The sequence below is a fragment of the Rhodamnia argentea genome, chromosome 2 (genome assembly GCF_020921035.1).
Source record: "Rhodamnia argentea isolate NSW1041297 chromosome 2, ASM2092103v1, whole genome shotgun sequence".
In the NCBI taxonomy this organism is placed as follows: domain Eukaryota; kingdom Viridiplantae; phylum Streptophyta; class Magnoliopsida; order Myrtales; family Myrtaceae; genus Rhodamnia; species Rhodamnia argentea.
Genome location: NC_063151.1, coordinates 34,023,455 through 34,047,641, shown reverse-complemented (window position 1 = coordinate 34,047,641; position 24,187 = coordinate 34,023,455). Strand labels below are relative to the sequence as shown.

General features: G+C 40.6%; 1 protein-coding gene across 1 annotated transcript; it reads left to right on the top strand.

The window, feature by feature from the left end:
• The first annotated feature begins 1,670 nt into the window (after window positions 1-1,670).
• Window positions 1,671-2,704, top strand: LOC115732414 (NDR1/HIN1-like protein 6). Its single transcript, XM_030663048.2, has one exon. The coding sequence runs from the start codon at window positions 1,749-1,751 to the stop codon at window positions 2,517-2,519; it is 771 nt and encodes a 256-aa protein (XP_030518908.1). The 5' UTR covers window positions 1,671-1,748; the 3' UTR covers window positions 2,520-2,704.
• Window positions 2,705-24,187: the final 21,483 nt, after the last annotated feature.

Here is a 24,187-nt window from a genome sequence, read left to right as displayed (position 1 = left end):
GAAATTATTGTGAGATCCACTCCTTCGAGAATTTGTGGCTTCCGATGTATTATTACTCTCACAGTCTCCTAAAAGCTGTTATGCTAGCAAAACTCTTTCATGTAGAATGTAGTTTTTACCAATAACTTATTTTCACGCTAATCATTAAACTTTTCATAATAAAGTGGTTTTTATTAACTTCTTTTATCATCCTATGTGATTTTTTTTCAATATAATCCAAAAAATTTGGGAAATCGGCTCATGTGGTCCGTCGATTGGATGGAACGTCATATCATGTGTTTTTCAAGGTCGTGAGCTGCAAACTCAATATTGATGGGGCTAACAATGATGATATGGGTCATCTCTTCTTCTGTTTTGTAATTCGTCTTTTGTTATCTTATCTTTTTATTCTACCTCCATCGGATTGCACTGCTCTCCCTTGAGTTAATATGGTTAAGCAGACCTGATCGTGAGCTTGATTGTACTGTTCAAATGGCTGAAGTGATCGTTTTTTTTTTAAACGAAAGTCAAATGATCGCCAAGATAATTTTGGTACTAAAGGGAGAGTCGTACTAAAATTATTGCATTTTCGATATCGATTCCCTTAATTTCATCTTGGTGGTGGTGCTTATGTTGCATAATTATGGTGAGGGCACTTTGTGGCGGCGGTGGTGTTGTGGTTAATGACGATGCGATGTTGTTGGTTGAGTCCGATGGTGGCGCCGATGGTGATTTTTTTGGGTCCATGGTGTGTTGGTGGTGTTCAAATTCGACGGCCATGGAGATTAGTAATAAGTGGGATGGCATCGACGTTGTTATCTACTAATGGGAGAGAGAGAGAGAGAGAGAGCTTATGCGTAGATTTCAGCATGTACTAACGTCAACGGAACGAATACATTGAACATATTTCAAAAGATTTAGGGATTAGATTGGAAAGTGATTGAAAACTATTTTGTACAAGGAAGAAGAGTGAGAACCCTTTTTCGAAATGTAGTGGCTCCAGCTGAGAGGTAATCGAAATGGTGCTTAATCCAATAGTTGATATCCCTAAAAGGATGCGGCACGGCAGAGAAGATATACATTAAAGGTTAACAGAGCCGCACGCAGGTAATAAGAACCAAAAGTTGAACCTCAAAGTCAAAGTCCGGACAGGGACAGAATCTGTGAATTAGACGCTCGGTGTTCCAAGCTAAACGTCCAACCTCTCCCGTCGTCGTTTCTAATCAGACTGAATAGGATTTGAAGAGCTCTCACGAGCATTCACATCTATGTCAGCAGGCAGGAAGGAAGGGGGCTTTCACCAGATTGCCACTCCACCCTCCTTATTGAACCAATGTGGCGGCGGGCGCGTACCGTTTCTTCGCACGTGGCGGCGTTTCGTCTATGAAGGCGCGGCATGTCCGCGCTCCGTCGGGTAATAATGATAGAACAAGGGTTCTAGAAAGGCATGCAGACACATTTTGTTGAATTTCTTGCCCGAACGGCGAACCAATACGTGAGAACGCTCCCACCAAAAAAGGCACAGAGTCTCTCTCTTTCTCTCTCTTCGCGTAAAGAATCAAATCGAAAGTCACCAACCCAAAAAGTCAAAGATGGGAACCTTCATCGACCCAAATAAGTCTGACCTTATCAAACCCTTAGAAAAAACGTATAAGAGAGACGCTACCCATCTCTCTACCCTATTGCATTTCTCGTCTCCCAACCCCCGCCCCTTTCTCCTTCCTTGATCTCTGCTTTCTGAGCTCGCTCTCTCTCCTTCTCTCTCTCCAATGGCGGATCCCCAGCGCATCCACCCCGTGCCCGACCCCGAGGCCCCCCAGACCCCGACCGCTCCCCTCGTCCCCCGCGGCTCCTCCAAGTCCGACCAGGCCCACGCCGCCCCTCAGGACAATGTCTACTACCCGCCCATGCACCGGACAATCCCCGTGGTCCACTCCAGGCCCCCGAAGCGCCGCCGGAGCTGCCTCTGCAGGTGCCTCTGCTGGACCTTCTCTGTCGTCGCCATCCTCATCATCCTCATCGCCGCCACTGCAGGTATCCTCTACCTCGCCTTCAGGCCGAAGCTGCCCAAGTACTCCATCGACGCCCTCCAGACCACGCAGTTCGACCTCAGCAACAACGGCAGCCTCGAAGCGACCTTCGACGTGACCATCACGGCGAAGAACCCGAACAAGAAGATCGGCATATACTACGAGGGTGGGAGCCGAATCACCGTGCTGTACGACGGGGAGCAGCTGTGCGAGGGCGCGCTTCCCAAGTTCTACCAGGGCCACCGGAACACCACGGAGCTGGTGGTGCCGCTGTCCGGGCAGAGGCAGAACGGGACGGGGCTGCTGTCCCAGCTGCAGGCGGAGAAGCAGGCTACCGGAGTGATCCCGCTGAACCTGAGGGTGAGGCAGCCGGTGAGGGTGAAGCTCGGGAAGCTGAAGCTGTTCAAGGTCAAGTTCTCGGTCCGGTGCTGGTTGGAGGTGGACACCTTGTCCGCGGGCAACAGTATTCAGATCAAGAGCAGTAGCTGCAAGTTCAGGCTTCGGCTATAAATCTTTTCGCCTCCGCTTTTTCCATTCTTTTCTTGATTTCCTCTTCTCCATTTTGAGCTTATGATTATTTCCTTTGTCTTAAATAAGGGGGGGTCGTTTTTATTTCCTGATTGCTCCTCCGGATGGTATAGGTACATAACCGTATACACACACAGACCGATTGATTATACAGTATTATTTATACATGTAGAACCGGCCATTCGTACTGTGGATGTTCTTTTTCTTCTCTCTCTGTGGCATTCATGGAGATGGTATAGCTGAGTCCCTTCCTTTCTTGCTCCTTCAAATTCATAACTGACCATAGCTGGGCGAGATGAGGCTCGAGCTCGGATGGAATCGAATCCCATCTTGGTTGAAAGCTTTTGGATAGCTTAGGAGGGGGCATTAGACACCAACTCGCTGTCAGTGTCCATTCCAATCCACGCATGGTGAAATTACTGATACACGCATTGGTTAGCTTATCGTAGGAGGAAAACGGCTAAATATTTCTCAGCTAAGCAGCCACTAATTCAATGAGTATGCGAGCTTCATCGAAAAATCTTGCTTCCGCGGTATTATATCTGCTTCCGGAGTCAAGCACGGATAGTTCATTCCTTCTTCTGCGGCTCCTTGCGATTTGTCTCTCTCCCTTGTTCGGAAGACCTTTGAATTTGATTGATGCACAACCACATCGTCATGTGGGAGATAAATTAACTTCAAGTCCATAGGCCTTGATCACGGTAAGGTCATTCCTTGTTTTTTCCACGTGAAATATTTGGAAACAGTTGCGTAGTCGAGGTGGGCAAATTCTGAGGAGTTGGTCCATCTTTTTCTCTGTTTTTTGGTCAACCCGAGTTGGTCTATTAAAAAGTTCGTAATTAACAAGGCAAATGAAAATGGTTAAACAGGGACAGTTCAAAGGACAAACATATAAATATTGGTCATTGAATCGATGGTTCACAACCCCAAACGAGGAATTGGTAAGAGAGAGTTTTTTTTTTTTTTTTTCAGAGAAGAGATATCGGTAATGTAGATAAATGTTATAGCTAACTCAAGTAGGAGTTAGTAATGTAAAATTAGTTGGTAATTTAATTGGAGATAAATAGGAATAATTGGGACATTAACGTGAAAAAGATTCTCGGTAAGTAATTCAAATGAGAGTTGGTAGCTCAAAAGTAGTCGGTTGGCTTAATGGTGGAGAAATTAGTGAGTAACTCATATAAAAATTGGTAATTGCATGTGATATTTTGTAAACTTAAGGCTTTCGTAAGAGAGTTAAATGAAAGCACAGATAGGGGATTTTTTCTTTTTGTGAGAGATACGAAAAATTTATAATTTGAAAAAATGAATAAACGTTGGCACCTAGGTCCAAAGAATTTGTAAATCATCATTAGTTGGTGATTTATTAGGAAAGTTGGTAGTCTCTCGAATTAAGATGAATAGTTTTTGATGAGTTGATAAATTTAATTTATCGGTAAGTAAGGCAAATAAAAGGCGGTTTAAAGGAGAAGTCGGTAAATTTTGATAACAAACCAAGTATATATTGGTAAACAACCCAAATGAGAGAGTTGATAAATCTAAATTGGATGGGTAACTTAATGAGGTTAAAACTTATGTTCCATAAGCTTAGATAAAACTGCTTAATGGGACTAGCACGGTGTTCCAAGCCTTTAAGCAGGCAGGCTTTTTCTACGCTTGTGCCCATGAGTTATTAAAATTAAAAAAATGTTGGTAATTTACACAATTAAGAGTCGCTAAATTCAAATAAGAGTTAATAAATCTAAGGCATCTGTGGACAAGGCAAACGAAATTGATAACAAAAGTCGATAAATAAATGAATAGCAAACGAACGAACGAACGTTGTTAAGTTGGCAACCCAAATTATTCAGTAATTTAATCGCAACAAAGTCGATAAGTCATTCAAATATAATTAGGTAATTTCACATAAAAGTTGGTAAATTGGACGTTGTTGCTAAAAAAAAATAAAAATTGGTAAAATATTAAAAAGAAAAAGTTGGTAATCTGCAGTCTGTTAAAGAAGCAGGTAGTTTAATAAAAGTGTAGATAAGTCATCAACAAGTTATTGAGAAATTAGGCCATCTTTTACCAATAATTTTTTTGACAACTGCATACTACTTTCAATAACCAATCCACATGAAAAGAACAGTAGAATCGTTAATCATAGGACTAATCAGCAAGACAGAACAATTTGTTTTGTGGGAATGCAGATATCACAAGCCATTTTCATGATGTTTTGATGTCATCGAAAAGCGGGTTTTTTTTCAATTTAATTTTTTTAAATTAAATATTTACGAAAATATTTTTTAAAAATAAATATTTACCGATTTGGGTCTCGCTCGGCGGTGGGGTTGCCGAGCGAGACTCGCTCGGCAGCCGGGCCGCCGAGCAAATGCACTTCGGCAGGCCGGGCTGCCGAGCGGCCGGGCGTGGGCCCGGCCCGCCGCTCGGCAGCCCCAAACCGCCGAGCGGCCGGGCGGTGGGCCCCGCCGCCCGCTCTAAGCAGCCAGTTTACTGCTGAGCGGCCATGCGCGGCGGCCCCGCCCCGCTAGCTTTTTTTGTTTTTTTTTTTTCCTTTTTTAAGTGTTTTAATTATTTATATTTATAATATTTAGTTTATATCGTATTTTTTAACATGTTATATTAGTAATAATTAATAGAAAAAATTGTCAAGATCTATAATTCATAAATAATGTTGTAATTATGTAATTAATTGAAAATATTCATAAAAAAAATTGGTAAGATATATGTTGAAAAAACAAATGCGAAAACGAACACGTAACACAAGGATTTATGTCGTTCGATTAAGGTGATCTACGTCCACGGATGAGGCAAAACGAAATTGCACTATGATCAAGGAGAGTATAGATTACGTAAGTCGATTTTCGATCGAACAAAAGTACACGGCTCACTCGTCTCTCACATAAGGAAAATCTTCAATAGCAAATGAAAAGAAACTCTACCCGCAGTATAAAAAATAGGGCACAAAAAGAATTTCTCGGGGGCGTTGCCCCCGAACCCGCACGCAAATATGTTCGCACCGCAAAGGAGATTTGTTCGCTTGCTCCGAGTTGAGCCTATCGGCCCAATTCTCCGCATGATGAAGTAAATCTCAATTTTTCCTCCACTTTATGGGCCGCACAAAAATATGTCGAGTCGGGTGATAAACCGGACCGGGTACATAAAATTCAAGACATATTTAATAATATATGAAATTAATTGAAAATATTCATAATATAAAATTGGTAAAATATTCATATAAATAATATTGTAATTATGCAATTCAATCGGCTAAAAAGATTGAAAGAAGAGGAAAGAGGGAAAAGAGGGTTCATTTGATATCAAGAAGTAGCACCGATGGGAGAAAAATGCAAAATTGACAAGGAAAACAGCCTTTTTCCCACACAAAAAGAAAAGCCCGGCTTTTTCCTAAAAAAACGCCGTTTTTCTTGTAATTATGTAATTAATTTAAAATATTCATAAAATGAAATTGGTAAGATATATGAAAAAAAAATGAGATTTTCATAATATATTCATATATTGGACAGACATAAATCCAACCGGAAGGTGAAATGGTGATGTGTCAACAACCGGCGGATAGGGTCGACGATATCAGATCGGGCTCAAATTCGGTCGACCGAAGGGAAACGGCGTCTTAATCAATATACATTGCCGTTGGCGGTGATGAACGATGGATTTTTGCGATTGGGGATTGTATAGATGGGTTTTTCTATTTTTTTAGTATTTTGGGGATTTTTTAATTGCAGCTTTGTAATTTTGGATTTTTAGAAATTATGAAAATCTCAATACTTAATATAAATATCAATAATTAAAAAAATACGAAATGAAAAAAAGTTGGTAAGATATATAAAAAAAATATGTTGTAATTAATGTTAAAATTTATTAAGATATATAATTAATAAACAATATTGTAATTATGTAATTAATTGAAAGTATTCATAAAATAAAATTGGTAAGATATATGAAAAAAATGAGATTTTCATAATATATAACAATCGTCAACCGTATTTACATATATTAATGATGTTGTCCTCCTCTATGACCTCCCGTTCCGCAAGTAGGTCGTCTCCGTTGTTCGGGAAGTCTAGTATTGTACGGACGTCGAGGACGAGAATCCGGATGACTAGGATGTGTGGATGACGAAGGCATATCTTCTGCAAATATGCCCCGTCCGGATGGTACATATCCTACTGTATGAGGGTATTGAGAAAAAGGAGAGAAATCGGATCCATAAGGCTCGGCGAAAGTAGCTGGAGTCTCAAGCAGTGTATTGTCGGGATATTGAAAATCGGATCCCCCGTGAGATGGGCCTGCAAACCGTGAGAACCCCGGAGTGAAATCTGATCGGCGAAATCCTGGAGTGAACCCTGGAGTGAAATCTGATCGGCCAAACCCCGGAGTGAACCCCGGAGTGAAATCTGTCGTATGATACTCCAAGGGATAGGGGACGACATGACCACCTGGATGATCTCGAGTAGCCCTCCGCATTGGCTGAACAGTCTCGGGAGGGTCATCATCCCGCGGTCCAACGGGTGCTGCTGTAGTTGCTGGTTGGGGCGGTGGCATCATTGTTAGCCGTCTTTCCTCATTACGAGCGTATAGCATTGCCCTAGCTATATTCCCCACAGCTGCCCAGGATTGACGAGATGGGTTGACATTATGTATGATATGCAAAATTTGTTCAACGCCATCACCCCGATAATGATATCAAAATGATAATAGATCACGTTACTAAAAAATAATTAACGAATCAAATTGAAAGCATTTGCACGAACCGTTACACCCATTGCGGCCCCCGGAATAGAAATCCACCTCCGGGTATGTCTACGGTACCACTCCATATATCCCGAATGATAGTGAAGTGCCTCCGTTGCGGGATCACCATTGACAATGTAATCGACACGACGGTCCCACATATCAATGCACCGTCTGTGTTTACCTACCCAATCCTTGCCAACCGGCCTTAATTCAATATCATGCAACGCGGTATGATCACGCGGACGAGCAGGTATTGACTGCTGCATACCGAACCGACGAAGTACCCGATCCGGATAATACCACTCAACTATCCAAGAATGTATGAGTGGGACACGAGCCCTCCAACTATCTTGTCCCCGCCGGCATAATATGGTAGAGCCTCCGAATGTCATTGGGGTATGGCTCCCAAATAATCTGGTATGGTAATAAAACATATTAAATTAAATCAATAATCAATTTATAAGCTAAAATTATATTAAACTTGTTGGTTGCTATCATTACTTACGTCTTCGATCCCATTCTATCAAGTTGATAGCGTAAATGTGGCAACGTATGTGTAGGGACCTCCGTTGTCGGTAGGCCTTGACTCCAGTGCATAAAAAAAAAAATATGAGATTTTCATATATTATACGCACCGGAAAAAAATTAATAACCGATGAACTAAAAAAATAATAGATCACTTACCGACTACCGAGAGGTGCATCTTCTAAAGGATCACGATCCGCCAAGGATGGGGCGACACATCCGAGCGCTCGCATGCCCAAATCTCGCAATACATGTAGGGCACCTCCAATTTGATGTTTTGATGGATCGGTTGCACTACATAGCTCCCGATATAACCATGCAAGCGCTGCTGAACCCCAACCTGCACGCGCGTAGGGTTGTTGAGGTCCGCCAACAAGTGGGAAGAAATAGTAAACTAGCTCGTGCCCCCGATTTATCCGAAAAAATGCATCCTCCAATTAAACGGAGAATGAACGCCCTAGCATGTTGTACTATCATAACGTCATCGGCATCCGGAGGGAGATCATCAAAGTGTTCTCTCAGCCAACTTAAGTTTATCTGCGTCCCACGCAAATTAGCCGGGCGAGCACCAAGTAGATCATCACAGAGAGTGCCCCGGTTAAAATCGATGCGGCCGAATCGCACGTCCATCTATGGGCAGCCCCGTGATCACCGCTATATTCTCAAGCGTAATCGTACATTCACCTTCCGGCATATGGAAGGTGTGGGTCTCGGGTCTCCACCGCTCGACCAACGCAGTAATCAAATGCCAATCTAACTGAAAATACCCCATCATATAAACTCCATAAAATCCCGAAGCTTGAAGGTACGGGAGTATGCGTTCATCAAGTTCATCTACGTGCAACATGGATCGCCGACATCTAAGGAGTGCATTTTCATCCGCCTGTGAAATGTGATATGAACTGTTAGTAGCAATTTTGATATTGGGGTTACGAATGGCAAATGAACTACTAAATTTCTCAATTACCCGAGCGTTCCATACGGTCTCCGATCTATGTCGGGCCTGTCGTGTAAGTAGTGAATCATCCCGAGGTCCCGGCTGAATATGAGTCCTTTGTGCCATATCTACAATTGTCATATTATCTCCATCATTAAATTGACATATCTAATGTACATATGGAACAGAAGCAATGAATAAATATCGTGCAACCGTGATATTATAACATCACAATAAATTAATATATAAAAATCCGAAATTGCGAAATGAAATGCACATGCGGACGCCTAAACAAAACTCGAATGCAACAAAGCAAGATGATCCAGGATATCATAAAAACAAACATCACATAACCGAAAACCAAATTACACAACGAGTTCAACGAAAAGGGATACAAGAAGACGAGGTTCGAAGCTTACAACAAAAAACTACCAAAAGAAATCCCACAGACGTGTCCAAATACGAACGCAATCCTACGAGGGCATAAAAAGGTAGATAATATAGCTACACAACGAGGTCGGGCCACTATTCTCGGATAAGTCCTCATCGGCTAACGGGTCGTAATCCGTAAATGCGTCTCACTCTTCAGCTTCTTCGGGGTCGGACTCGTGCTCCATCTCGGGCTCGGGCTCGGGCTCTGACTCGGAATCCGGTGGCTCGTTGAACTCGTCCATCAATGCCTGCTCGGACTCGGTGGGCTCCTCCGACTCTGCATCGCCATCTACAACCTCTACTGCTTGGGCCTCCTCTATCGGCTCCGGGTCAGACTCCATTGGTTCTTCGGCGTCCTCCTCCTCCATCGATTCGGTGTCCGGGTTCTCGACTTCTCCATTCCAGGGCAAGCACTCGGTAGGGTCCAACTCCATGGGGTCTCCTTGTTCGTCCTCGTCGTAGGGCACGCCGTAAATTTGAAGGGGTCCACCCATTCCTTCTTCCGCTCCCTTAGTCCAGGCCAAAAAGGTAGACTCTTCCCAAGCTCCACCTCCTACGTCTATCCACACGGTGCTAAGGTTCCTATAGTACACCCTACCATCACCTAATACATATTTTGTCACTATGCGATCGATCCGTCTCGGTATCCCAAAAAGCGGCGGCGGCATCTTCGTGGTCGGTGGTCCGAAAAGTGGGTCCCACGAAGGGGTGAGATAAAAATCCCAAGAAGGTGGATCTAAGCCGACCCTAGGGTATAGTACCTCCGAGCTAATCAAACCAAGATATATAACCCAGCACACACAAACAACCCAAATCAATATGAAATCAATTCAAAACCGACGACACACACTCTCTTAATCCCGCAGTCAAACTTCTATACTATGGTACTTTGGACTTCAGGCATTACCGCAATTCGATCACACGTGGTATCAACATCAAGTAGTCCATTTTCGGGCCCGCGTATCAACGCTTCGGGCTCATAACACATCCTCTCAAACATCTAGCCCGCGTAACCACGCATCGGGCTTAAAATACGCACTTTCATAAGTTCATAATATAAAATGTTAGGATAGTCACGAGAGATTCTCAACTCGATGGGCGGGCCCGCGTGTTAACACGACCCGTGTGTACAAGTACTCCTATTATGCCCCGATTTCCCACATATCGAGCAATGGATGCGGGAATTGCTACAACTCGGTGTCCTCCAGTCCATCTCATTACGTATACGTGATGCACGGGGCCTTCCTTTATTCCTAATGCGTCTCGGGTCCGGTACTAATGGCGGTGCGTCGAGTTCGGACCCGGACTCAACATGCCCCAACGGATAAAACATATACCGATAGCACCGAAGAGTTTTATCCAGCGTGTAGCACTCATCTACGTATAGCTCGTAATCAATTCCATATGCTTGACATGCTGCAATTACGTGGGAACATGGAATTTTAATCTCTTGAAATTTTTCACATGTGCACGTTCGCGGTGTCTAGGCGCACTATCTGTTTATGGCCCCCGATCCTCTTGATCCGTCACGTCCAGGCTTTAACTTCGAAAATCCCTCCATCGTAGTCGAAACATGTAACTTCGTGCCTATTTGCACGTTGATCATTTTCCCGAGTGTTTGACCAGCAAAATGTGTAAATACATGTTGTTGGTCCTTCGCATCCCGTACTTTGTTCTTCTTGTATCAAAATAGTGGACCAACCGATAGAATATCTTCTCCACCATAGCTTTTATTGGCGGACCACGATAACCCTTCAAAGATGCCATTGACTGATTCAACTAAATTTGTTGTCATCGCTCCATATCTTCTCCCTTCATCATAAGCCTTCGTCCATTTGTCCCTTGGAATCTGGTCACACCATGCAAACTGCGTGCATCCATACCCCTAATTTCGTTCATGATACTCACGAACTTTCGTTGTTGATTCGCGTAAGCTGTATATTACAATAATAATTAGTATTTCCTTCTCAAATATTGTCAATACGTATTTTCATCAAATTTTAAAATTTCAAAATTCACCTGCCGCTTCAATAAGGGCTTTGCCTTCGGCATTTTTGAATTGTCTCGTTATAGTTGCTTACAAGATGACGAACGCAATATCTCGTGGTAGCCATATGGAGGACGCTATTCTGCTTGTCTCCATTGCTCTTTTAATCCCCATATGTCCTGTCGATATTACACAAATATTATCCCTACTAGTAACATATGTCCGCAACAAAGTCATAAACCAACTCCAATTATCAATATCTTCCCGATCGACTACAAAGAAAATGCCAACGGGAATATATGGTTGTCGCCATCAAGTGAGGCCGCTACAAGGAGTGTTCCTCGGTATTTCCCGTACAAATGAGTACCATCAACAAATATCACAGGCCGACAACTTGCGAAGCCTTCAATCGTTGCTTGAAAGTCCAAAACATCCGGTTGAAAACGGTGCAGCTTTGATCTACGTTCATGTGATCATCGATCACAAAATAAGAACCTGGATTCCTTACCATCATTTCGGTCATGAACTTTCTCAACATACCGTACGACTCATCCCATCCTCCAAAAGCTTCGGCAATCGCCATTTGTTTAGCTGCCCAGGTTTTACGATAAGTAGGTTCGAAATGCAGCTTGTCTTGAATCTCCGCCATGAGTGCCTTGATTCCGATATCCGGGTTGGGCGGTAACCATTGCTTTTATCCGGCTGCATATGTATCTCCGATCAAGTTGTCGATGATCCCGTGACATTTGAGGATGACTACATGTGTGTGGCCCATTGTACTTAACTATTTTCCAAAATAGGGTACCCGCTTTATTAGACGCGCGGAGCCTCCAATCACATGGTCCATTCAAATTACCGCACCTTATCACATATTGGGACTTATTTTTGACATCGCTGCGAAAGCTCTGATTTCTTATCAGAGAGTACTCTTTCGCAGCCAACCGTAACGCGTCCCGTGATGGAAATAACATGCCAACATCAAATTCTTTTGATGGATCAAATAACATACGTCCCGGCTTGGCTCTTATATCGACTTGCATCATATCAAAGTCGATCTCCGAATATGGCGGCGGATGTACCAACCGCAATATGGGATTACTACAATGGGTGTTGTAGTAAGCCTCCATATTGTCACCTTCGATATCTTCCTCATCATTGTCATCACTGTCTATCCATTCATCATCTTCTTCATCGTTATCATCTCCATCATTATCATCATTATCATCTCCATCATTATCATCATTATGATAAGGGTCCAAGTACTGATTATGCACGCCAACTTCATCTTTATCGATATTACAACCTTCCTCACCTGAATCATTTATCACTTGGTTTTCAGCTATAGTTGCATAAACCTGTAAAAACCCCGTAGCACCAGTCTCAAGTGCAAATTGCTTGATCATCCTAACGGTACCATCATCACGCACCTCCGTGATGTCGTATATGACACAATTCGATGTTAAAATCGGGAATCTATATATCGCCTTATCAATATACTGGTTGGGTGTTATATTCAACGCGCTCTCTATCGTAGCACGTAACTCATCAAATGTTGATATGTTTGCAAACTCGAACATGATAGATTGTCCGCCTTCGTAATCATGTCCATATTCTGTTTGCACTATTCTACCTCCCCAAGATACAATCGCAACTAATGAAGATGACATTCTGCTAAATAAAAAATTACAAATTATTTCGCACATACAATTCAAGAAACATTGTCCCGAGCTCATTAACAAATTAATATTATAACAATTAATATATCAAATGAAATGAAATAAATGTATCATATATTCCTAATGATTTGCATGGGGAAATAAAAAAAAATTCAGAGCCAATTTGTCAAAAAGGGAAAAATCTTCATTTTCAAAAGCACGGACAGTCAAATTACCGAAATAAGGATTTGCCTAGTTAATTGTGGCCGTTTACTATTTTTCAGGATTTCTCGATATTTTACCCTTTTTTTTTTGGAGAAATTTTCCCATAAGAGAAAAATTGTTATTTTATTAAAATCGGCAGCCCAACATCAATAATAGTCCATGGCCGGTTGATTTTTCCATTTACTATTTTTCGGGATTTCTCGAAATTATACCTATTTTTTTGAGACATATTTTCCCAAAATGCCAAAATTGTTATTTTCTTTTAAATCGGGGGCCGAATATCAATAATAGTCCATGACCAGTAGATTGTGGCCATTTACTCTTTTTCAGGATTTCTCGAAATTTTATTCATTTTTTTGGGAGAGATTTTCCCGTAATTGCAAAATTGAGATTTTTTCCTAATTTATTTTTTTAAAAAGTATTTACTAAATTATTTTAAAAAAAATTTGATTGTGGCCATTTACTCTTCCACGGCCGAGCGAGGCCCAAATTTGTAAATATTTTTTTATAAATTAATTTAGTAAATACTTTTAAAAAAAAAATTAATTTGGAAAAAAACCTGCAAAATTCTTATTTTTTTTAAATCGGGGGCCAAATATCCATAATATTCCATGGCCAGTTGATTTTGCCATTTACTATTTTTCGGGATTTCTCGAAATTTTACCTATTTTTTTGGGACATATTTTCCCAAAATGCCAAAATTGTTATTTTCTTTTAAATCGGGAGCCGAATATCAATAATAGTCCATCACCAGTAGATTGTGGCCATTTACTCTTTTTCAGGATTTCTCTAAATTTTATTCATTTTTTTGGGAGAGATTTTCCCAGAATGGCAAAATTGGGGTTTTTTCCTAATTTATTTTTTAAAAAAAGTATATACTAAATTATTTTTAAAAAAAAATTGATTGTGGCCATTTACTCTTCCACGGCTGAACGAGGCCCAAATTTGTAAATATTTTTTTTATAAATTGATTTACTAAATACTTTTTTTACAAAAATTAAATTGGAAAGAAACCCGCAAAATTCTTATTTTTTTTAAAATCGGGGGCCAAATATCCATAATATTCCATGGCATTTCATTGTGACCATTGCAGCATTGAATTCTTCAAATTTTCAATGATTTTTTCCTATTGTTTTCTTTTCTATGCTTTTTTATCAATTTTTAATTTTTTTATTTTCTTTTTCCGAATTTTCAAATTATTTTAAAAAATTATTTTTTTGCACTGGGTCAAATTCGGAATGCAATTCTCGGGTCATCCGATAACCTAAAAATGAATATGGACATAATTGTGAAAATGAGTCCAAAAAAAATTTAACCACATTAGGCGAAACTTTTTATTTTCCCCTGTCTCCAAGTACGGCTCTACCTATTAATTTTTTTTTTAAATAGAGCGCTACAAAAAATCATGAAGGAGAACACGATAGCATACTTCGACATAGGGTAAATAAAAAAATTCGCCCTAATCTCGTTGATTTTTTTTTAATCGGGTCAAATGCGGTCCACACTTCTCGTATTGGCTATATGATAACCATTTTTTTAAGTTATTTTCCTAAAAATTTATTTTAAACTTTTAAAACAAAATTTACATTCACAACAATTTAAAAAAATTTACTAATAACCTATATGTAACATACATGATTCAGATATAAATAACAATCACATAAATAAATCTACACTTACGAAACTGTAAAAAATAATAAAAAAGAAATTTACCTCAAATTATCGAGAGAGCGCACGCACCGAATGAGGAGCTCAAACTGTCAAGAAAAAGTACCGAATTAATTTAAATATTAATATAAAAACGTAGTACTAACAACATATAAATAAAAATTCATACTTAACTATAAAGAAATGTGTCTAAGGAAGAGCGTTTGCAGGACAGTAAGAGCGTCTAAGAGAGAGACAGTTTGAAAGAGGGAAGAAATGAGAGAATGTTTTGAGACGGACGAAAAACGTTTGAAAGAGAGGGAGAGCGACAAAGCGTTTCCAAAAAGAGAAGAAATGAGAGAAGGAGAGGAAGAGAGAATTTAAAGAAGTGAAGAGAAGAGCAGCAGAGAAAATCCGGAGTATTTTGCGTGCATCGTAACGTCCGCCGCAAGACGCAAAATGCGGGGGAGAGGAGAGCCCCTACTCTTTCGCGGCACAAATTCACGCGAGGAGACCGCCACACGGAAAACGGGGACAGCGGCACAGAGGAGAGGGGGAGGGGGCAACACGTAAGAGAGGGGAAGGGGGGGCGACACGTGGGGGGGGGGGGGCGGGCACCCCGCTCGGCACTGGGCTGCCGAGCGGGAGGTAGGGGCCCCGGCCCGCTCGCCACCGCTTGCTGGCGAGTCGGCCGGGGGCCCCCACTGTCCGCTCGGCGGTTCAACCGCCGAGCGGCCGGCTGGGGCCCACCACGGCCTTAGCTCGGCAAATGGGCTGCCGAGCGGGTCTCGCTCGGCACACCAACCGCCAAGCGAGACCCAAATCGGTAATTATTTATTTTTAAAAAATATTTTCGTAAATATTTAATTTAAAAAAATTAAATTAGAAAAAAGCCCTCGAAAAGCTATCCTTATTTTGAAATACCGTAATTTCCAACATCTCTTTTTCTTTACGTATATTATCCTCATTTGGATGATAAAAAAAAGGTTAGAGATTTTGCGGACCTTTCAGTTGAAATAAGCAACGATAATCTTACAAATGTTATTCTAATCATGAATAATATTGACATATAAGGCCTTTACAGTTTGAGCCTGTTTTTTTTTTTCATTAGCAGTTTGGATTTGGGCCATGAATATCTACTGCTATATATATATACTCATTTTTTGCTTGTAATCGAGTAATGTAATGAGAGGTGCGAGGTGCTAATCTAGTGGAATCCTCCGTTAGACGTAACCCTAGTTTAAGAGTGGATCAAAATAAACTTGTGTCGATTTCTCTTTCTCGCTTTACGCTTTACTTCGTTGCGGTTGTGCGCTGAATCCTAACATGACATACCTTTAAACAAATACCGATACTGAAAAGGCCGAACCGCTTCTCATTGCAGACTAATTTGAGCATGTTGCTTAGGGTTTGGGTCGTTTTGTCTTTAGTTAATTTGTGTTTTGGGGTGGGCATGACTTTTTTTTTTTAATAAATTCGGAGTGAGCACTTTTTGAAAGAAAATGGCATTTTCGTGGGACACAAGAATAATTGATGTCAATGAGCAAATTGATATCCAAATGTAGTTAGTATTTTCAAAAGTATAAGTATGTAAACAGTCAATTGGTGGAAAAAAAAATGTAAATAGTCATTTGGTGGAATTTGAGGTGTATTTTTAGCATTATCTCTTCTTTATAATTAGGAAAGAAAAGGAGAAGATGTGATCACCTCAGTCAACGAGCCATTCAACTAAATTTTGGAAGCTTCAGCTCTTGTGTCGTATCTGTTTAGCTTTTAAATTTTTTTTTATAACACCGAATATCCGCACCTTGCCGTTCGACCGATCCCCGCGAATACACGCAGCCCGTCTCGTCCACGTGCATCGAGTAGTAAGACTCCATCCACAAGGCGGCGAGCGCGATCTCCACAATTAATCTAAACGAGCAACGCTGTAATTTTGAATATGAAGATTTATTGGTTCTAACCGAGCACGTAACAATTCGACCGACCCTTTCAAATTCAAAAATGGACAATCTAATTCATTCTTCTACAAACTTCAACCCACCCCCCACCAAACAAAAAAAAAAAAAAAAAATCCTCGCTCTTCCTTGCTTCCATGACCTTTGAATTTGACCTGTTCTTTCCTGACCTACTCCACATTTGGCTGGGTCAATGGGTCGGGCGGTCGGGCCTAAATATCAGGCCCGGCCTCTCTTTTTTTCTTTTTTTTTATCTGTCCTAATTCGGGGTACTTTTGCCTATTTTGTTCATTTTCTACTTTTCTACATCAGCTAAATTTTATTGACGTCATCAGCCATGCATCCGGTTAATTCTTTTAACTTCTTTAACCACGTAACAGAGGTTGTATTGATAAAAAAAAAAAGATTGAACACGTTCATTTTTAGGTAACGCTTGCGGACTGTGGAGACAAAAACAAACTAGCAAATACAATGATTCGAGAAAGTCTGTAACTTTTCAAAGTTCGATGACTATTGTACGGCAGTGCTTAAAATTAAGGTGATTAATCATACGAAAGAGATTCACCCTTCTATACTAAGGGGGGGGGGTTTGGTTATGATATGTATAGATATGAAGGGACCTAAGTACAATTTTCGATCTTGTGGTGCCAAATGGCAACGAGAGGGCATTTTCGGCATCAAAATTCACTATTTTTTGACGATTTGCCGGTTCAATCATAAACCTTTTGATAATTTATCAATGTAGTTCTTCACACATTTATCCAAGTAGTAGGTTAAGGACTAAATTGACAAAACTTAGAACTGAATTGACACAATTAAAAGATTTATAATTGAATTGACAAATCGTAAAAAATGTTTAATACTAAATTGGCACAATCGAAAGTTTTACAATGGAGTTGGCTGCCGTATAATAGGTTTTGAATTTTTTGGACAATTATTCCTATACGACGTCTCCTCCTCATGATGCCAATCGCGACCAAACCTCAACTTTTGTCTAGCTTCAAAGAGTTCAACCTCCGCGTACGCAAATAACATGTAGGGTTGCATTTTTGTAATGACCAATTGGATTCGAGGCCGGATTGCGCATCCACTAAGGCTGCGTTTGGTCGTCCGTATAAAACTCGGGATAGGATATGTTTTATCATATCCCGTGTTTGGTAGGTGTCCCGGATAGTATAATGTCGGATATAGGGGGATATAACCCGAATAAAAAAATCCTAGGGGAGGGGGTAGGATAAGGTCGAATATGATTTCTCTTATCCATCATATAAAAGCTAACTTTCTTATCTCATTTGTTTCTATTTTCATTTTATTTATTTTTTTTGCAAAGAGATTTGAAAATCTAATAAAATGTGTACATTTTCAAGTTTTTTTTTTATTTATGTATGAGAACATTATTTTTATAGTAATAAGATCGGAATATTGATATACGGTTTCTACCAAATGCAGAATAGGATAGGATATGAGAATATCCGACTTTAAATCCGTAGTTCACCAAATGATGGATAGGATATGTCTAAATCCCTAGATTTTTCATCCTATCCTATCCAATCCTATCCCGACTAGAAATCCCGATGACCAAACGCAGCCTAAGTGTTAATTCTTCAAGGACACATGAGTATGGAGTAGGGGTTGAAAATGGGACTCTTGAGTTGATGTGGTCATCCTCGGCCCACGGTACCATCTCGATCCTTAGGGCTCCTCCCGGGGACGATGTGGAAGAGTTCGAATCACATGTCCATTCGTGTCACCTCTCCCCTTTTTTCCGTGAATCTAAGCCCCATGATCGTGGTCGTAATTGGGGTGATCATGATAGTAAAGTTGACCCTTTTTTATGCAGGGACAGGGTTGAAGAAAGAGAAGGAAGAAGAGAGAGGGGGGGGGTGTTTGTGGTGTGGGTGAGGAGGCGATTGGCAATGGCCATGGAACCACCCAGCAATCATCATTGAGAATATTTAGTGTTGAAAATCGGAATAAAAAGTTATTATGGTAATTGAAAATCGATAGCTAGATATTATTACTCTCGTTCCACGAATAGAAAAAATGGTCGTTATTAGGAAGATTTATCGATATTTTTTCGGACAAAGAATTCCAATTTACAAAAATTACTAGTTGAACAAATTACGTAACCCCTCCCTTAGTTACCAGCTTAGGTGAATTTTGGACTTTCTTTAATGATATATCTTTATTTTATTCAAGATTATCAGATAAATTTGATCTCATTAAATGCTAAAAGGGGATGACGTGGCATCAGACCGTTCCGGTTGTAAACTTAATCAATAGCAAGCGCGAACAAGTCGAGCCCATTGCCAATCCTAACATTATTGCTCGAGCCCACTCATGATTGGGAAAAAATGTTATGTTCTTTGCATACGAAGGGTTGCGCATGAGCGGGTCAAGGTGCGCGACTCCGCGGTTGGATCCGAGAGAGGAGGGAAAAAACATCCAAAAAGTTTTAAATCTATTATACTTTTATAAATTCAGTAATAAATATTTTCACCTTTTAACAATTAAGTCATAATGGCCGGAAATCACTAATATGGACACCGGCCATCCTATGTGGTATGGCCGGCGCCGACGTGAACAATTTTTTATAATATTTTAATATTTATTTAATATTTTTATTAATTTTACAATTTTATCTTTCTTTTTTCTTTTTTCCCCTATTTTTCTTTTCTTAGCGGCCGACGAGGGTCGCCCGACCCTCGCCGACCACGAGAGAGGGCGAGGGTGCCCGCGATCGCTGAGGCGTCATGGCCCTTGCTCGAGGAAAAGGAGGGCCTGGCGACCCACACCGGCCTCTAAGAAAAGGCAAAAAGAAAAGCAAAACTGGGGAAACAAGAAAAAGAAAGATAAAATAAAAAATTATCGACGTCGGCGCCGTGTATCACCGTGCGAACGACGAGTGTTTGAGTTAGTGATTTCCGGTCAATAGGACTTAATTGGTAAAAGGTAAAAAGGTTTAAGACTAAATTGACAAACTTAAAAAGTTTAAGACTCAACTGGTAAAAATGCAATAAATTGAAGATATTTTTTTATAATTTTCTCAAGAAAGAAGCTACTTACCCAAATCAGCCGATTTTGCCACTCATCTGATGGGTTGAGGAGGCGACCTGCTGGTTAGGTCTAAAGCTGTATTAGAATCAGCCCATTTTGCCACTCATCCTATGGTATTTAGCAGGCAACCCGCCGGTCAGGTCTAAAGCTATATTGGCGATGGTCCTTTTCTTGATGCCACTTTCCGATGAGGTACTTCCTCGCCGGATCCTTTTCTCGATGCCAGTCTCCGAGGCGGTCGGATCGATTGAGACTGGTTACCAACAAGTTTATTACCACTTGCCGGCGAAGCAGCATATCCTCAAAAATGGATACAGTCCCGGCTGATAACATCAGAACCGAAAGAAAGCATTCATTTTTGAAAGGGCTCGAACATTTCCATGCGACCGGCTGTTTTCTGTCGCTTTCCTCGCGCTGCCACACCCACACAGTAACAGACCACAATTGAAAAAAGGTTCAAATTTGTGGTTCCTGACGCCCCCTTGCACGTCTACAGCCAACTCGCCATGTACTATTGAAAATGGGAAAATAGTTTAAAAAGTATTAAATCTATTGCATTTTAACAAATTCGATACTAATATTTTTTTAATTATGTCAATTAAGTCATATATTTTTTGACAAATTATTAATTTAGAATGTAGACGACAGCCGTCCTACATGACATAATCGACGCTGATGTGAAAAATTTTCAATATATTTTGAATTTTTTGATTTATTTATTATGGTTGTTTTTGTTATTGCTAACGTTTGGCAGGAGGTCGTCGACATTGGCCGAGGCCCGACTACCCCCTCCGGCTATGCGGTTGACGTGGGCCATGAGCCCTAGCCCGGATCTAAGTAATGGCAACGAGCCCTTGCTTGTGCCCGGTGGCCTCTTGCCGGCCCTTAAAAATAAAAATAACAAATTTCATATTAACGTTAACCATGCCACGTAGGACGGCCGACAATTCAAGATAGCAATTTTCAGCCAATTTTGACCGGAATGACTAAATTGATAAATTGTCAAAAATTTATGACTCAATTGGTATATTTAAAAGGTTTAGAACCGAATTCGTTGTTCTACAATAGACTTAGGAATTTTTGGACAGTTTCCCCTAGTGAATGAAAATACAGTCTCACACTTCACGTTGAAACCATTCTGAATTGTTGGCGTCGAGTCTCCCCCATCACATACTCATGTCTACCTAGGAAGCATCGACACTCTCCGGAACATCCGTGCCATGGCCGACCCTCCGATACTCTATGACACTCTCCCGACACTATCCAGCACTCTTCGACATGCAATTCACACGTGATCGTTGCTCTATATACACGAATTCAGCATCCCGACATGCCATTTACGGGGTTAATTTTAAGCATTTTCAATAAATTAGGGGTCAAAATGTGGATTTATCATATATATATATAATTAAGTGCTATATCCAGCTGCCCCAAATTAATGCACCCAATCGGCAAAAAAAACTAATTGTGAATCCCTAACAATAAAAGAAGAAGAAAAAAAAAATCACCGATATTTTTATATAATCATCTATACATAAAAATATACATTTAATATACAATGTATCTCAACGTGTCGAAATTCTTTATTTTTTAAGAAATGACATATAAAAGTGTCATGTCGGGTCGCATGCGGTGCTACTTAAACGTGTACTCCTCTTCGTCAAGTTTCACGTCGTAGGACGATCGTAAACTCGGGTTTTTTTTTCAAAAATATGGTAAAAAAAATTACCGATTTAAGTGTTTTTGTAAAAATTTTGCAAATTTAGGGCAAGTCGGCTTTCGTGCCACCCCTTCGTTTGACCGCTATAGCCAACCGCCGATCTGCCATCCATCCTCGTCGTCACCATCTAGCCGTGAATCACTCGTGGTCCTCCCGCTCGTGGGCTCTGCCGACCCGAAATCCATGGACTCGCAACCCCCAATCGCGCTACCGTGCCACGCCACCCTCTGCTACCCCACTAAATGAGGACTCTTGTGTGCCACAAGCCTGCGAGTTGCCGCCGTATCGTCATCGTCGTCCGAGTCGTTATCGGACTTTTACACTATTTGTTTGCCGAATTTTTTTTTCAGTTCATGGATTGTTATCTACTACTGCACTTTCTTTTTATCTGGAAATTTCGTCTTTATGTATCTTACCAATTTATTTTATGCATTTTTCTTTTTATTTTTTTAGCAATTTTATCTACATCTATAAATTATGCACATACTAAACAAAATTATTACATAAATATTAAATTATTTATTACTTATATGTCTTAATAAATTTTAAATTAATCATTAATAATTACGTTATAAAAACAAGGTTTAAACATAAAAAAAGGTTATATTTATAATGTTGTATAAATATATCCGTTATAAATAAACATTATTATAAATATAAAAAAATGTTTAAAAAAAATGTGCGGCTACAAAAAGAAAATAAAAAGTAAAAGAAAATTAAGGTGTGTGCCTTTCTAAGAGGCGCACATGAGGCGCACATATTCTAAATCTGTAAATTTTTTATAAAAACATTTAAATTAGTAATTTTTTTTATCATAATTTTTTAAAAAAGTCCCGTAATAAACTCTCCTGATTCGGCAGTTAGAGAGTCCCTAGGAAAGACGTGCCAATTTGGGACTCAAGAAACAACCTGCCAAGTTCGCGAGTCACGCGCCCCAACAAAATTCAACATGAAAACGACAGCTTCCTTGTTCACATCGAAGCACGGGATGGGACTTTGATCACCGGCTGTCCAGTCAGAGGAAGAGAGCATCGCACCCTCAAGAGCCACGATTTTGTTTTCTACGGCATGGCGTGGCTATGCATCGCGGTGCGCGAGGCATCTAAGTTTTCAGACACGTGAATTTATTTACCTTAATAGGAGTGCGATTGATTGATGTAGATCTTTGAGACGTTCAGAGGAAGGCGATAGAAGAATTAGACCGCATCTTATCGTCAAATCCATCGATTCGTGGCACATCGCAAGATTCACGACACCATTCCGAAGTGATTGTTTTCTATATATATGGGTCCGTTAGACACTGAGGTGGCCAGTAGCCACAAGTGGCGACGATTTTTACACAGGAGGCATCAGGGATGATTTTGATAAAATTATTGTCAATTATTTTAAAATTTAAATTATTAAATCAAAATGTGATTTAATATTTAAATATTTTAATACTCCTCTTTATGCGTAGGCTAAATTTTGGCCTAAGACAATCGTGAAAATATATAATTTAGAAAAAAAAATAGGAGCTTGGAAGATTCGAACTCAAAATCTCGTTGCTCTGATACTCTGTAAGCTTTTTTTATGAAAATTATTCTTCACTTTATTATTTCGAGACGGGGACATTTCATTCTCTTACGTGAAAAATAAAAAGTGTAAACATTTTGTAATCGATGGTTTATTTAAAGTCCTATAGGCACTAATAACACAAATATTTTGCCATGCATTTTTCATTTTTAACGAAGATAGCACCGGTCCAAATTCCACATGGAGTAATGTCAAATGAAGCATTTTTCTAGATAAACACAAGCAATGAAGGTCAGGGACAACAACTCATTTTAAATACGTGCCTACGGATTATCACATCAATTATCTTATAAGTTAATCACACGAACAGCTTTTTGTACCTTTACAATATGATGTCGGCTCAATGTGAACGAGTAGGGGTGAGCGGTTCCCCATTGAGTCCGGTTCCCATAAAAAATCGGGAATCGGATAGGTGGTCCCGGTTCCCATTTTTCGAAATTGCGGATCGGACCGACCATCCTCGAAATCGGGAACCGGACCGAACCATCGGTCCGTTCCAATTCTCGAGCGATTCCAAGGAACCCGTGTTCGTCAAAAAATTATGCATCTATAACGTTAAAATCTCAACAAAGGCCAAGAAAAAAAAAAAACATTGAACATTTACCTTGACGAGACGCGATTGCGGCCACAATCGCCTAAAACAAAGCGAGAGAGGGAGGCGAGAGTTTAGACTCGAGCCGAGATCTTGAGCGAGAGGCGTCGAGCAAGAGGAACGCGACGCGGGCAAGAGGGATTGATCGAGCCGAGTGAGAGGCGCATGCGTGAGACGGGATTGAGCGAGTTGAGCAACGCCGGAGGCATCGAACAGAGGCATACGCACGCATGAGAGATGAAGGCCGAGCGGTCGGGCTCCTAGGGTGAGGCACGTAGATAGGATCGGCTACTAGGACTTGCGAGTCGCGAGAGAAGTGGAGACTAGAGAGGTAAGAAAAGAGGTCTGCGCCCGATGTGAAGCAAAGCAAACTCAAGCCTAAACAAGCAAACATTAGGTTTACTTTTAAAAATATAATAAAAAAAAACCGATCCGATCCGGGCGATGCGGTCCAATCCTGGCCCTTGAAATCGGGAATTGGACGGCCCGGCCACCGGTTCCAATTTTAGGAATCGGGAACCGGGCCGGATCCCTCTAAAATCGGGAACCGGACCATCGGTCCCTATTCGGGCGGTCTTTTTTGCT